The sequence below is a fragment of the Aspergillus fumigatus genome, chromosome 1 (assembly GCF_000002655.1).
Source record: "Aspergillus fumigatus Af293 chromosome 1, whole genome shotgun sequence".
Taxonomy (NCBI): domain Eukaryota; kingdom Fungi; phylum Ascomycota; class Eurotiomycetes; order Eurotiales; family Aspergillaceae; genus Aspergillus; species Aspergillus fumigatus.
Window position 1 is genome coordinate 4413443 of NC_007194.1, and position 11937 is coordinate 4425379.

At 53.2% G+C, this 11937-nt stretch overlaps 5 protein-coding genes across 5 annotated transcripts; 2 read left to right on the plus strand and 3 right to left on the minus strand.

The window, feature by feature from the left end:
• Positions 1–37: 37 nt before the first annotated feature.
• Positions 38–1802, minus strand: AFUA_1G16230 (uncharacterized protein; the record flags this gene model as incomplete). The annotated part of the gene is made up of 4 exons (XM_077803993.1): positions 38–1116; positions 1167–1235; positions 1294–1647; positions 1712–1802. The coding sequence occupies 4 exons, from the start codon at positions 1800–1802 to the stop codon at positions 38–40; spliced, it is 1593 nt and encodes a 530-aa protein (XP_077660161.1).
• Positions 1803–2624: 822 nt separating this feature from the next.
• AFUA_1G16240 (putative TIM barrel metal-dependent hydrolase) lies at positions 2625–3737 on the plus strand (the record flags this gene model as incomplete). The annotated part of the gene is made up of 2 exons (XM_747897.2): positions 2625–2687; positions 2766–3737. 2 exons carry the CDS (start codon positions 2625–2627, stop codon positions 3735–3737), a joined length of 1035 nt encoding a protein of 344 aa, XP_752990.2.
• An 882-nt stretch (positions 3738–4619) lies between these two features.
• On the minus strand, positions 4620–8164 carry agdC (putative alpha-glucosidase; the record flags this gene model as incomplete). Its single annotated transcript, XM_747898.2, has 7 exons — positions 4620–6153; positions 6206–6314; positions 6362–6820; positions 6873–6944; positions 7000–7243; positions 7297–7904; positions 7954–8164. 7 exons carry the CDS (start codon positions 8162–8164, stop codon positions 5211–5213), a joined length of 2646 nt encoding a protein of 881 aa, XP_752991.1. The 3' UTR covers positions 4620–5210.
• A 616-nt stretch (positions 8165–8780) lies between these two features.
• On the plus strand, positions 8781–9032 carry AFUA_1G16260 (uncharacterized protein; the record flags this gene model as incomplete). The annotated part of the gene is made up of 1 exon (XM_747899.1): positions 8781–9032. One exon carries the CDS (start codon positions 8781–8783, stop codon positions 9030–9032), a length of 252 nt encoding a protein of 83 aa, XP_752992.1.
• A 520-nt stretch (positions 9033–9552) lies between these two features.
• Positions 9553–11499, minus strand: AFUA_1G16270 (NAD(P)-dependent alcohol dehydrogenase). The gene is made up of 3 exons (XM_747900.2): positions 11284–11499; positions 10987–11183; positions 9553–10904 (listed from the first exon to the last, which is right to left on the minus strand). Exons 2-3 carry the CDS (start codon positions 11157–11159, stop codon positions 9917–9919), a joined length of 1161 nt encoding a protein of 386 aa, XP_752993.1. The 5' UTR covers positions 11160–11183; positions 11284–11499; the 3' UTR covers positions 9553–9916.
• Between the last annotated feature and the right edge of the window lie 438 nt (positions 11500–11937).

The following is an 11937-nucleotide window of genomic DNA, read 5'->3' on the forward strand; positions in this document are numbered from 1 at the left end:
TAGGATACCAGGAAACTCAACGCCTGAGGATAGTAGCTCAGACAGATGCATTTGCCCAGCCGGGCCTCTTCTCACCAGGAGGATCGCCCGCGTTCATCCCAGCCGGAGAAGGTGAAAAGGAACTGATGGGTCTTGGCTTCGCTCGCCAGCGCAAGTACCACGGTCCCTCGAAGAGATCACCCATCCGCTCAATGGGCACGCCCTTCGTCTCAGGCATCCAGATGCCCAAGATGACGAGCCCAGAGAAGCAAATGATCGCCCAAAAGACGTAGGCGCCCCACACATCGAGCGCGACGAACATGTTCGGAGTGACGCGGACGACAGCAAACTGGAAGAACCAGTGCAGCGACATGCTGATCGCGTAGCTGACGTTGCGGATGCGCGTGGGGAAGATCTCCGCGCCATAGAGGTAGGGGATGGTGCAGAGGCCGATGGACCAGCCGACGGCGTAGATGAAGACAGAGGCGATGGCGGCGTTGGAGGCGGAGCGGTTGGTGCTCGACCCCGGCTGCAGGCCCATGTACGCGCCCATGTAGATGTGGGCGGCGAGCTGGAGGCTGAGGCCGGCGAGGGCGCACCGCCGGCGGCCGAGATAGTCGATCAGACCCCAGGTGAAGGCCATGGTGAAGACCAGCTTGACGATCCCATAGGCGCCTGAGGAGACGAGCGAGCGCGCGTTGCCGTCGATTCCGGCGTACTGGAAGATGGTGGCGACGTAGTAGGTGATGCCGTTGCCGCCAGTCCACTGGGAGATGGTTTGCATGGCGATCAGCAACCAGAATCGCTGCCGGTAGTTGGGGTTGAGTTGGGTCTCTTTGAAGGCTTCCCAGTGGGTCACGGACGCCAGGTCCATCGCCTTGGTGCGCACTTGCGCATCGATGCTTTTAAATTCGTCTTCGATCGCTGGGTCGGAGACTTGTCTGCCGCGCAGACGAGCGAGGACGGATCGTCCTTCATCATGCCGGTGCTTGGAGACCAAGTAGCGAGGCGTTTCGGGTGCAATCACGGACGCAAAGAACGCAATCCCAACTGGGATTAGTGGAATGGACTGCACGAGACGGTACTGAGTCCGAGTTGGGGCCATATGCAGACTGGCGGCATAATTGATGAAGAAACCTTTGACAATGTCAGTTCAGTCAGACGAACATTTGGAAAGGATGACCGACCCAATGCCAACACGGTCAACAATATAACCATGTAGATACTGACCACCAAGCCTCTAGTTCTTGCGGGGGCTAAGCGAATGTCAACATTTAGTGTCCGCCAATTGAGTCCAAATCAGGCAACCCATACCGATTTCGGATAAGTACAACGGCGTGGTAACGGTGAGAATTCCCGCCCCTAGTCCACTGCAAAGTCTCGCCGCGAGAATCAGACCATATATACCAGAAGAGAAAATCTGAACGAAGAGACCGGCCGCCCAAATCAGACAAGCTAATCGCCACGAGCGCAGGCGGCCCAGACGATCGTTCAAGTCCAATGCGAGCAAGGCGCCCAACGCAGCACCCAAAACGTTGAACGAGGTGATGTTGGCTCTGCGGTTGGCCAGCTCGGTCTTGTTATTCGTCCATTCAGAAGCTGCGAGATGGAAATCGCTCACAAACGATTTCAGGTTGACACTGGCGCTAAAGCCACCTTCATCGTAACCTACCGATGGACACAACATCCATGGTCAGCACACGAATTGGTGGAGGAATAAAGACGCACATACCTTTCGGGATACTCCCGCAGGCAATAATCAGAATGACGATGGCGTAATAAGGAGTGGTGGTCCACCGAGACCAGTCAATCGCCAGCCTCATGATGGCGACGAAACGTTCGATGACATGCGGGGAAGGGCTACCGGAGCAAGTACCACTAATTCAAGCTCGCGAGGATAGCCTTGATGGAATTCACCAATTGATTGGTGTGATTTGGGCAATCAGATAATGGATTACCCACCAAGGCCTCGTTCTGGAAGATTGAGATCGGTATCTTCCGCTGGAACTTGGGATAAATTTGCATGGGGGCGGAAAAGCACATGACACGGCTCTCGTCTCGTCTCGGTCTCGGCAGACTTCCGACGGTTGTTTTACGAACGTATCCCTTGCACAGCCAGACAGCATCATAATTCAGAGGATAGTACTCCGTACGTCTGTGTGATGTATGGCATCAGCAGAACTGATTGATGCAGAGGGGAGTCTTCTCATCAGCCTTCGGAAAACCCCCCCCAATGGCATAGTGGTTAGTGGTTGGGCCTTGCCAGGCTGGCAGATCTGGCGGATGGATCCGCTGGCAATCCACTCTAGTCTCCGCTACACCGGATTTGTCCTGAATGAAATGGTCGGATGGGCGACGGATCATGGGTCAATAGAAGGGTCCGAGGAATGCGATACGCAGTCGCTGAGTCGTTGATTCACAGACACGGACACCTTCCGCTCCATGTGTCTGTCACAAACACTGACGCGAGAATCGTGTGCCTTTCTCCTTTTGAGTTCTTTCTGTTCCCCTTCCCTTCTGTCTCTCTAATAGCCATGCATCTCTGGTAAAGCAAACTGGAGTGGGACTGTTTTCAGGTTCATGGTTCTAGCCACATTCCTTGCTGAGGTGGTACTCTACGTGGTTTCTCGAGGCTGGTTGCTGCAATGACAGTCTTACACATTGATCTGCTGAGACGAGCAGTCTGGAAATCTCGACAATTAACACTTGTAAGTTAGCACTCGTCAGCATCTCCCTGCTGGAGTACCTGACGTCCGATCACGTCAACCATACTCACTCCCCTCCAGCCTAAGCCATGCCTTGTGCACAGCTCAACCCGAGCCTCGATCTACCTGGCTGCCAGGAAGGCCGAGCCAATCATCAAAGAGGACCAATTTACACATCCCATCCCCCTCAAGCACCGGATTCCCCCAGGATCATGGGATAGCCACATGCACGTCGTGGAACCGAGTCGGTACCCGGTGTCCCCAGGCGCAGCGTACATACCCTCCTCTCACACCCTCGAGGAGGCGCTCGCCTTTGAATCTACCTTGGGAATGGAGAACATCGTTCTCGTCCAACCATCCATCTACGGTACCGACAACTCATGCCTCCTCGAAGCCCTGGAACGCATCGGGCCGTCTCACGGGCGAGGGGTGGTGGTCATCGACCCGGTGACGACCTGTCCCACGACTCTCTCCGCATGGCATACACTCGGCGTGCGGGGCGTGCGAGTAAACCTGAAATCGGTAGGGAAAGTCCTCTCCGAGGCCGAGCTAGTCGAAACCCTCTCGCAACACGCAGAGCTTATCCGTACTTTGGGCTGGATGATCCAGCTTTACTTGCCTCTGCACATGATGCCCATGCTCGAGCGGATCGTTCCGTCCCTTGGAGTCAAAATCTGCATCGACCACTTTGGGTCCCCTCAACTCCCTCCACCCCCGATCGTCACCAATGGTCAATTCAACCCATACACCCTCCCGGGCTTTTCGGCACTTATCTCACTCCTTGAAGCGGGGCAGACCTACGTCAAAATCTCGGCTCCGTACCGACTCAGCAAGGACAAGCAACTGCGTGATCTTGGGGCCATCACGCAGGAACTTTTACGCAGGGCTCCAAGGCGGGTAATCTACGCGACAGACTGGCCGCATACGCGGTTTCATGGGGTTGACGTTCGCCCGTTTACCGAGTTGTGCCTGCAGTTATGTGCCAGTGAGACTGGCCTAACCGAGCGGGTGTTCAAGTCGAACGCGGAGGAGTTGTTGGGTGTGCATGGCTAGCGCGATACGACTTACGACTTACGACCTAATGTGATTGCAGTTTCTATTTTCGCCCATCACATGCACGGAAAGAGACCGTCAAAATCTCGGACAGAGTCCGGTGAGCCGCTCAGCCGGTGTGTGGGTTACTCCGAGTAGTCTCCTGTGCTTGATCAATTAATTGTTGTGGAAAGATTTGCCGAGATGCCGGCAGATGGATGGGGATGGGGGATTTCCGCATCTCCACATAATCAATGTTTACGGAGTACTCCGTACTCCAGCTTGGTCGCCATTTTGATGACGAATAAATGGTTATACTATGTCGCTAATGACCGATCATATTGCATTGCATGGTGGTGACAGTACAGATCAGACACCAGATTCTATAAGCTAACAATTGTGAGGTATTCTCCCGTTGTCGAGGTTTCCTAGTGATCATAGCCAGCACAATAAACAATCCATACCCATATCCATATCCTTATCCATATCCAGTCAATTCACATCATATCCCTCTCCCGTACACCATATACCATATACCATATACACTCCCCATTCATCCTACAGATCCTGAATATACCCATTCGAAGTACAAATAAACATCCGCTCCTATCATCATCCCCCATTAGCCAGCCTTCTTTTCCCCCACTCCCCTCAGGAGACTGCCAGAGGAACTTACAATCGTATAACAACAAACCGGCACCGTCCCATCATTGGGACACTTATCCCCCACCGTCTTCGGATCCGCAAGCGTACCTACACACATCCCATCACATCAGTCATCGCAGTATGCAACAAGAACAAGAACCAAGGATGAGGGGCGTACACTTCTCCCCCTGCAAGAACCTCTCGGCGTAGCGCGCAGGCACCAGATCATCGCAGCAATAGGCCTTCTGGATCATGTTGGTGCCGTCTTTGGCCATTTCGCAGTAGTAGCTTAGGTCTGCGCGGGCGAGCTGCGAGGTTAGGGCCAGGGTGGCGAGGAGGAGGGTGGTTGGGTTTAGTTGGAGTTTCATTTTGTAGGTTTTTTTCCCCTGTCGTGTCGTGTCGTGTCGTGTCGTGTCGTGTCTGTTGTGGTTGTGGTTGTTAGTTGTAAGTGATTTTGATGAAGATGGGATGGCTCGATAAGAGGCTAGCTGATGAGGGTTCTGGTTCGGTAGAAATACATAAGAGGAGTGGCACTACACTCACGGGTCTAGGGATGGATGTACGCAGGTGCGGACGCGTCGTTGCGGCGGTCCCTTGCATTGTTTGAGATGGCGTGGTATGTGGCCCCGTGGGTGAAGTATGGATCATCGTCACTCATGCAGGGGTATATTAAATGATCTGCGTTCTCCTTTCTGGAGTGAATCATGTTGGACGTGGTTTGCTAAGCTGTAAGACTCTGCGTGTTGCTGCGACATGGATTATGTACAAGACATGATATGGACTAGTTTATTATCCCTTGCACTAGGCTGGATACAATATGTACAAAAGATGAGGCAGACTGTCTGTACACTAGCTGAGGTCAATCTCGGAAGGACCAGTCAGATCCAGGCTCGTCTTGATGGTCACTGCCTGGCGGCCAGAGTCAAGGGAGGCCACGTCTGCAGACTTGGAGGCAGGCGCAGACTGGCCAAGCAGGGTGACGGCGTTGATCTTGACCTCCGTGCGGAAACCGAACTTGCCCTTCACCTGGAGATGGCCCTTGCGGTACGTGAACTCCAGCTCGAGGGTCGCGCGCGGCTCGATGGAGTCGCCGTCGTCGAGATACAAACTGCCCGAGGCAGTCCCATCAAGCCCTGGGGCGATGATGAGCTCGAAGCCCTTCTTGCGCAGCTCGGTGGTGGTCATGGCGGACTCGGACCGGACGGGGATGATGCTGCCGCCGCGGATGTGGATGGGGATCTCAGTCACGTCGATGTTGCTGAGGGTGACGTTGGCTCCGCGGCCGCGTAGGGCGGCGCCCGTGTGCCAATCGTAGAAGATATCATCGGGGAAGTATGCGTCAACTGAAGTCTGGCTCCCGTCGGTGACAGGGCTGACCAGGATGGCGTCACCGTAGAAGAACTGCAGCTGGTTGCTGAAGGTGTTCTTGTCCTTGGGATAGAGGTAGAACATGGGCTGCAGGAAGGGCTCGCCGGTCTGGGTCTGCCGGTGGAAGGCTGTGTAGATGTAGTCAAGCAGCCTGTAGCGGATGTCGATGGCCTTGCGAGCGGACTCGGCAACGGTGGGCCAGCGGTAGAACTCCTGCGGGATACCGGTGATTTCATTGTGGTTGCGGAAGAAGGTGTAGAAGGCTCCGAGACGCGCCCAGCGAGCGCAGAGCTCCTCGGTGGTGTTGCCGCCGAACCCGCAGACGTCTGATCCGATCATAGGCACCTGGAACATCGAGGCAAACGCAAGCATCTGCGAGATGGAGATGCGGTACTTGCTCCACTCGGAGATGTTGTCACCGAGCCTGTCAAGTGTCAGTATAAGAGTTCGCAGGTACTAGATGGATGCACACCGACCAGTGTCCAACGTGGGCGCCAGCACCAGCATACGTGCTGCGAGTGATGACCAATGGCCGCACCCCAGGGCGGCGGTGTTGCATGGCATTGCGAGAAGCGGAACTCATCACTTTGAATGTTAGACTGTCCCCGTCATTCAGAGGGATGCCTACTTACTGGTACCATAAAGGTTGTGAGTGTCATACTCGGCATATCCCTCACCAGCATGAATGATATCGGTGTTGATGGTCTTGTTGCTGAGCGAGCCAGCTTCATTACGGATCATGTACGGAGGGTTGATCAGGTCACGATTAGGCAGTCCAACTTTAGATCCCTTGGTGGAGCGCTTCGACGAGGATGAGGGCTGGAAATCACCAGGGAATCCGGGCAACGGGCGCGGGTTGCTGGGCCGAACGGGGGGAGCGGCGGGAGGCAGGTCGTTATCCCTAGCGTAGCCCTCGGGATCACTGCAAGGGTAAGGGCAGAAGTTGGCGGCCTCGTTCATATCGATCCACAGACCGTCGATGTCGACGCCGGTCTTGGGGTCGAAGAATTTGGCAAACTGGTCGTTCCAGTACTTTTGGATGTCAGGGTGGAACCAGTCAGGATACGCAGTCACACCAGGCCAGACGGCACCTGTATAGGGTCAATATTCTGGGTGTCATTAGTACTTTTAGGTAAGGCTTACCCTTGTAGAGGCTACCGTTTTGAGTCTGCAGGAAGATGCCCTGCTCCATGCCATCATTGTAGCCAACGTTGTCTGATCATTTGTCAATATGCACCCACCCCCTCCATACTTGGAAAGGTAAACTTACCGCTCACGCTGACGGCCGGGTCAACCATGACGATGTAGTGTTGGTTGTGGTTGTGAAGATATGACACCAACTCACGCATCTTCTCGAGCGGGAATCGCTCCGGGTCAAGAGTGAACACCCGACGTCTGTCCATGTAGTCAATGTCGGTCCACATGGTCTCCAGTGGAATCTTCGCCTGGCTGTAGTTGTAGACAACCTCGGCGACCTCAAAGACATCACGATAGCCGTATCTGCATTGGTGGAACTAGACGACAAGAGTTAGCCGGAAGGACCGCAGATCGAATCAGGGAAACGTACACCGAACGTCCAGTAGGACTGCATAGCGGGAAGACCGACGACTTTCGCATACTCGATGCTGGCATCCTTGGGGGTGGCACCGGTAAAGAAGTAAAAGTCAAAGACACCTCCCAGAGTGTTGTACTCTAAGTACTGCTTGCCATCCTTGGTCTTGTCGATCTTAATGTCCATGCCGTTGGAGTTCAGCAAGAAGACACCGTGGGTGCCGTGTTGGCCACGGTGGTCATAGTACACGGGATGAGTGCCGTACAGGTTGGTCTTCTCAGGAATAGCATACGCGTCACGGTTCCACAGAGTACGCGTGTAGTTGGTGGTCTCCAGACGAAGAGAATCAGTGTGCTCGCCAAGACCGTAGAGATTAGGATCCTCGGGCAACCAGGTGCGGAGGCTCAGGTACTGCGACTGGAAGATCAGATTCGAACCGGAGGTGTCGAAGAGCACCTCGCCGCCTCTCTTGACCTTGAAAGAGAACGGATTCGCCTGATAGTCGAACTTGAGCGCCGACTTCTTGCTCGATCCACCTTTGCCATCCACGCGAGGGAGAACCGACTCGGGGACTTGGTAAACCTCCTCATCGGCGTCATAGATCTTAACATGGAGGCGTTTATCTAGAAAGAAGTAAGCTACAATCATAGCCGTTTAACGCTGAAAACGTACCGGTCTGGTACTCAACAAGGAGTTTCAGATTCTTCAAGTCGGTGCCGTAAGTGTTGCACGGTTTACCGGCCAAGGTCAAATCCGCCGTTAAGGAATCGCGACCCTCTCTAATATTGGTGGCCTTGTAACCAGGACACTCCTGGCTGTGGTCCCTGGCGCCGATCACGGCAGCGCCCACAAGGGGCGCAAGAAGTAGCAGCGATCTCAACATGTTGAGACTGGAGACTTGAGATCGGTACTGGGAGATGAAGTGAATCGAAAGCGAGGGACACCAGGGTTTATATGCGTTTGACGTGCGCCTGAGCGGCAGAACATTCTGTCGGATGCATCCAACACTTTCCCGGAGCACGGCCAGTGGCGCAGGCGTTCGTCTGGCTGTATGACAACACCAGGCGCATCAGATCAACCAGATCCAAGGACGCGGAACGACTGCGCGGAGATTACGTCTGGGCCGATGTCTACAAGTACCCGGCAATTGGCCGTCTCGGCCTAGGCAGGAGAGCTCCGAAGAAGAAAACTAGACTGGTTTTGCTCAGTTGCATCCTTAAAAACGAGGTCAAGTGCATTATTTCGTTTGCAGGGTCCTGGTCAGTCGGCCAAATATCGGGGATCCAATCAGTCCGTTTTTGGTGCGGATGATGCTGATCCTGTCCTGGAATGGGAACTGCATCAACAAATATTATGCACTAGAGAATGCGCTCTATTGGCGTAGTGTTGCAGGGATCATGCACTGAGTCAGATATTCTTATTAGGAGCACCCTGCCTTGATTTGAGACATGATCATGCTTCGTTGTGTTAGCAACATCAGAGATGTTGGCTTGAAGTACATGAGGTTGTGTGATCTCAATCTGGGCAGATTAGGGAGCTCACTTGGAAGCCAAAGCCATCGATGCCGGCCCGACATCGAAATCATCGTCTCTGCCAAGCATTTATACAGCATGCTGACTGGTGCAGAGCAGCAAATCACCAGATTGCCAAGAGGAGCTTTCCCCGCTTGTTTCCCCGCTGAGAAGTCTGTGAAGCCTGAGCTGGCTGTAATATGGCAGGTCGAGGCCGCGGTCCTCACACTTGCAGGGTAGTACTCCTTACCTTAGTGATGGCACGGTTTCGTCAGAGGTCGTATTCAAGTCACTCAAAGCTCGCATCCAATTCCATACGAAGAATTTCTGTCAGGAGAAATGAGGGGATCATGATACTGCAATGAGAATCCAAGTAGCGTACGATGAGTGCAACTTGGTCACTATAGATCCCATCATCGCTCTGGATTTTTATCTTGTCTACTCATGTGGCATGTACATGTTCTATTTTGAAAGTGGAAAGCCATAATTCTAAGATCTGCAGGGCAAATATGTGCTTTTGATGTTTTGTACCCACTATGTACTCACTCACATTGACCTCATTGTACAAGAATGAAATTGTGAAGAGAACAATATATATTGCCTAATGTAGAGAGATCCAGGGACGCTGACCAGTAATAACAACAAGCATCCTCGGTTTCCCCATGTCTTCAAGAGACCTCAAATAAGTCGCCTGAACAGGATTCCTGGATTCATCCATTAACGGTCATAGGGTCTCCATAATATTTTCAAAGTATCATAGAGTCAATGTCCTATACCCAAAGCTTCTAGGCCCACAGGCAGCCTAGGCCACGACATGGTCTAGTTACTTAAAAAGGAGCTACCTCGCTGTTAAACTTGCCTCATTACCGCATATCAAAGAAAGGACATAGTCTATCAGAGCCACCAGCCACTCAACCAATCTTTGACAGAAGTTCCGAAATGTCTATATTTCAGCTTGAATGCACTTAGAGCAATCATCAACATCAGGACATGGCATGGTCATCATCGCAATGCAAACAACATGACAGATATGCGCGGTGTCATCGAAAAATGAATCAGCAAAAACAACTCCAAACGGTTCCAATCCCGTAAACGCCACCGGTATGGACAAGTCCAAGTCAGGTCTACTGAGTAGCCGAAGCAGCTTTGACATCTTCCTCCGAGCTCATGATCTGGACCTTGATAGCTCCAGTCTTGGGGTTCGCAGCGGTCTCGAACGCCTTGAGGGCATCCTCGAGCGCGAATCGGTGGGTGACCAGGCGCTTCAAGTTGATCACGCCGTTCTGAACCAAACGGATGGCGCGAGGCCAGGTGTTGCAGTAGCGGTACTGGTACTGCAGGTCGATCTCTTGTGTGCTTAGGCGCATAAACGGGATGGTCATCTCGTTCTTGCCGACGCCGATGACGAAGACCTTGCCGCCGAACTTGACACTCCAGATGGCGGAGGCCACACTGCTCTCGACACCTGTGCATTCCAGCGCCAGGCGGGGTCGCAAGGCATCCGGCCCGGATCCTTGGCCGTCGTTGAACACATTAATAATAGCGTTGGCTTGCTCCTCGGCGGACAGACCGAACTGAACCTTGTAGGTGCGCACTTCGGGGACAAGAGACTTGGCGAACTGCAGACGTCCCTCGTCAATATCCGTAATGACGAGCGGGGTGGCACCGGCAGCTTTCGCGCTGAGCAGAGTGATCAGACCAATAGGACCAGCGCCGGTAATCAAGCAGGGATCGCCCAGACGGAGTCCGCTGCGCTCAATGGCCGCAAGAGATACACTGAGGGGTTCCAGCAGGGCGCCATCCTCGAAGCTCATGTCGCCGATCTTGTGGCACCAGACGGCGGGGTGGTTGACATAGCGTCGCAGCAGCCCGTCAACGGGAGGTGTGGAGAGGAAGGCAACATTCAAGCAGCCGTTGTAGCGTCCAGTCAGACAGGGCTCGCAAGCGTGGCAAGGAATATTGGGCTCGATAGCAACACGATCGCCGGGTTTGAGGGAGGTGACATCGGGAGCGACCGCAATCACTTGACCAGCCGACTCGTGACCCAGGATGTGATCGCCCTCGACGATCATTGGGCCAATGCAACCTGCATGCCAGAAGTGTACATCAGATCTGTGAGTTTCGAGGGTCCTTGGTCAGCTACTCCGTACGACACGAGACAAACGGACGCACACAAGGAATACGAAGAACATACCCGCAAATACCTGTGCTGCGAACCTCAATTGTGACTTCACCAGGCTTCAGTCCATTGCCGCTCTTGACATCCTCCAACGTTGGTGTTGATTCTGCGATCCACAGATCGTGCTTGGGGTTGGTGTAGACACCAATGTTGGGCTTCTCGAGCACAGTTGTGGTTGCGGTAGCCATGATATCCGACTCGTGGTAGATGGACTGGACAAACCAATGAGAAGAGGTTTAAGGGTATATATAGAGTGTGAGGGAAAAGGTTGAGCAAGAAGGGGACAGAGGGGAGGGTAGTAGGGGGACCAACAAGCTTTAATACTCGGGTTGCCCCTCTAAGGAAAAGAGTACACAAAGTTCATGATGGATATTCAGATACCGCTGGCCGAATGATAATCCTCCATGATTACTATGGTTATCGAAGATCCATAGGTGGCCAGCTTGAATCAGAATCGAAGGTCAGCTCCGAGTAATACAACCTCCTGCGGGACACAAAGTGGGATGGATGGAACGGACTGGATTGGTGTGGAGTAAGTACTAACACAGTTGTTCATAACTTAGTAGTAGTCGGTACTTACCTATGTACACCGCACTACCTGCAGACCCACGAATGGTCTGTTTAGCCGGCTTTCTTTTGTTCATCGTGTCTACTCGTCCCGCAGTCCGCGGGGGTTTTGCACCTGGACACTCTTCATTGGTTGAAACCAGGCTCAAGATCCATTTTCAGTTGGAGTATAGTCCTCTCCTCTTTATGCTACTACTACCAAATATGCCTGTTTTGGAGTATGGACCCTACGGTGTCGGAGAATTGAAACACCACCACGGGCAAAGGAATTGTCCGTGATTCTTGCGTCCAGAATGCAGTAGATAGTGTGTAGTATAAGCTACCTGGTTCCGGAGTGTCTCTTCCCCTGCGACAACTGCTGCATGGTAGATCAATACAATGACTGAGGACTTAGTCCAA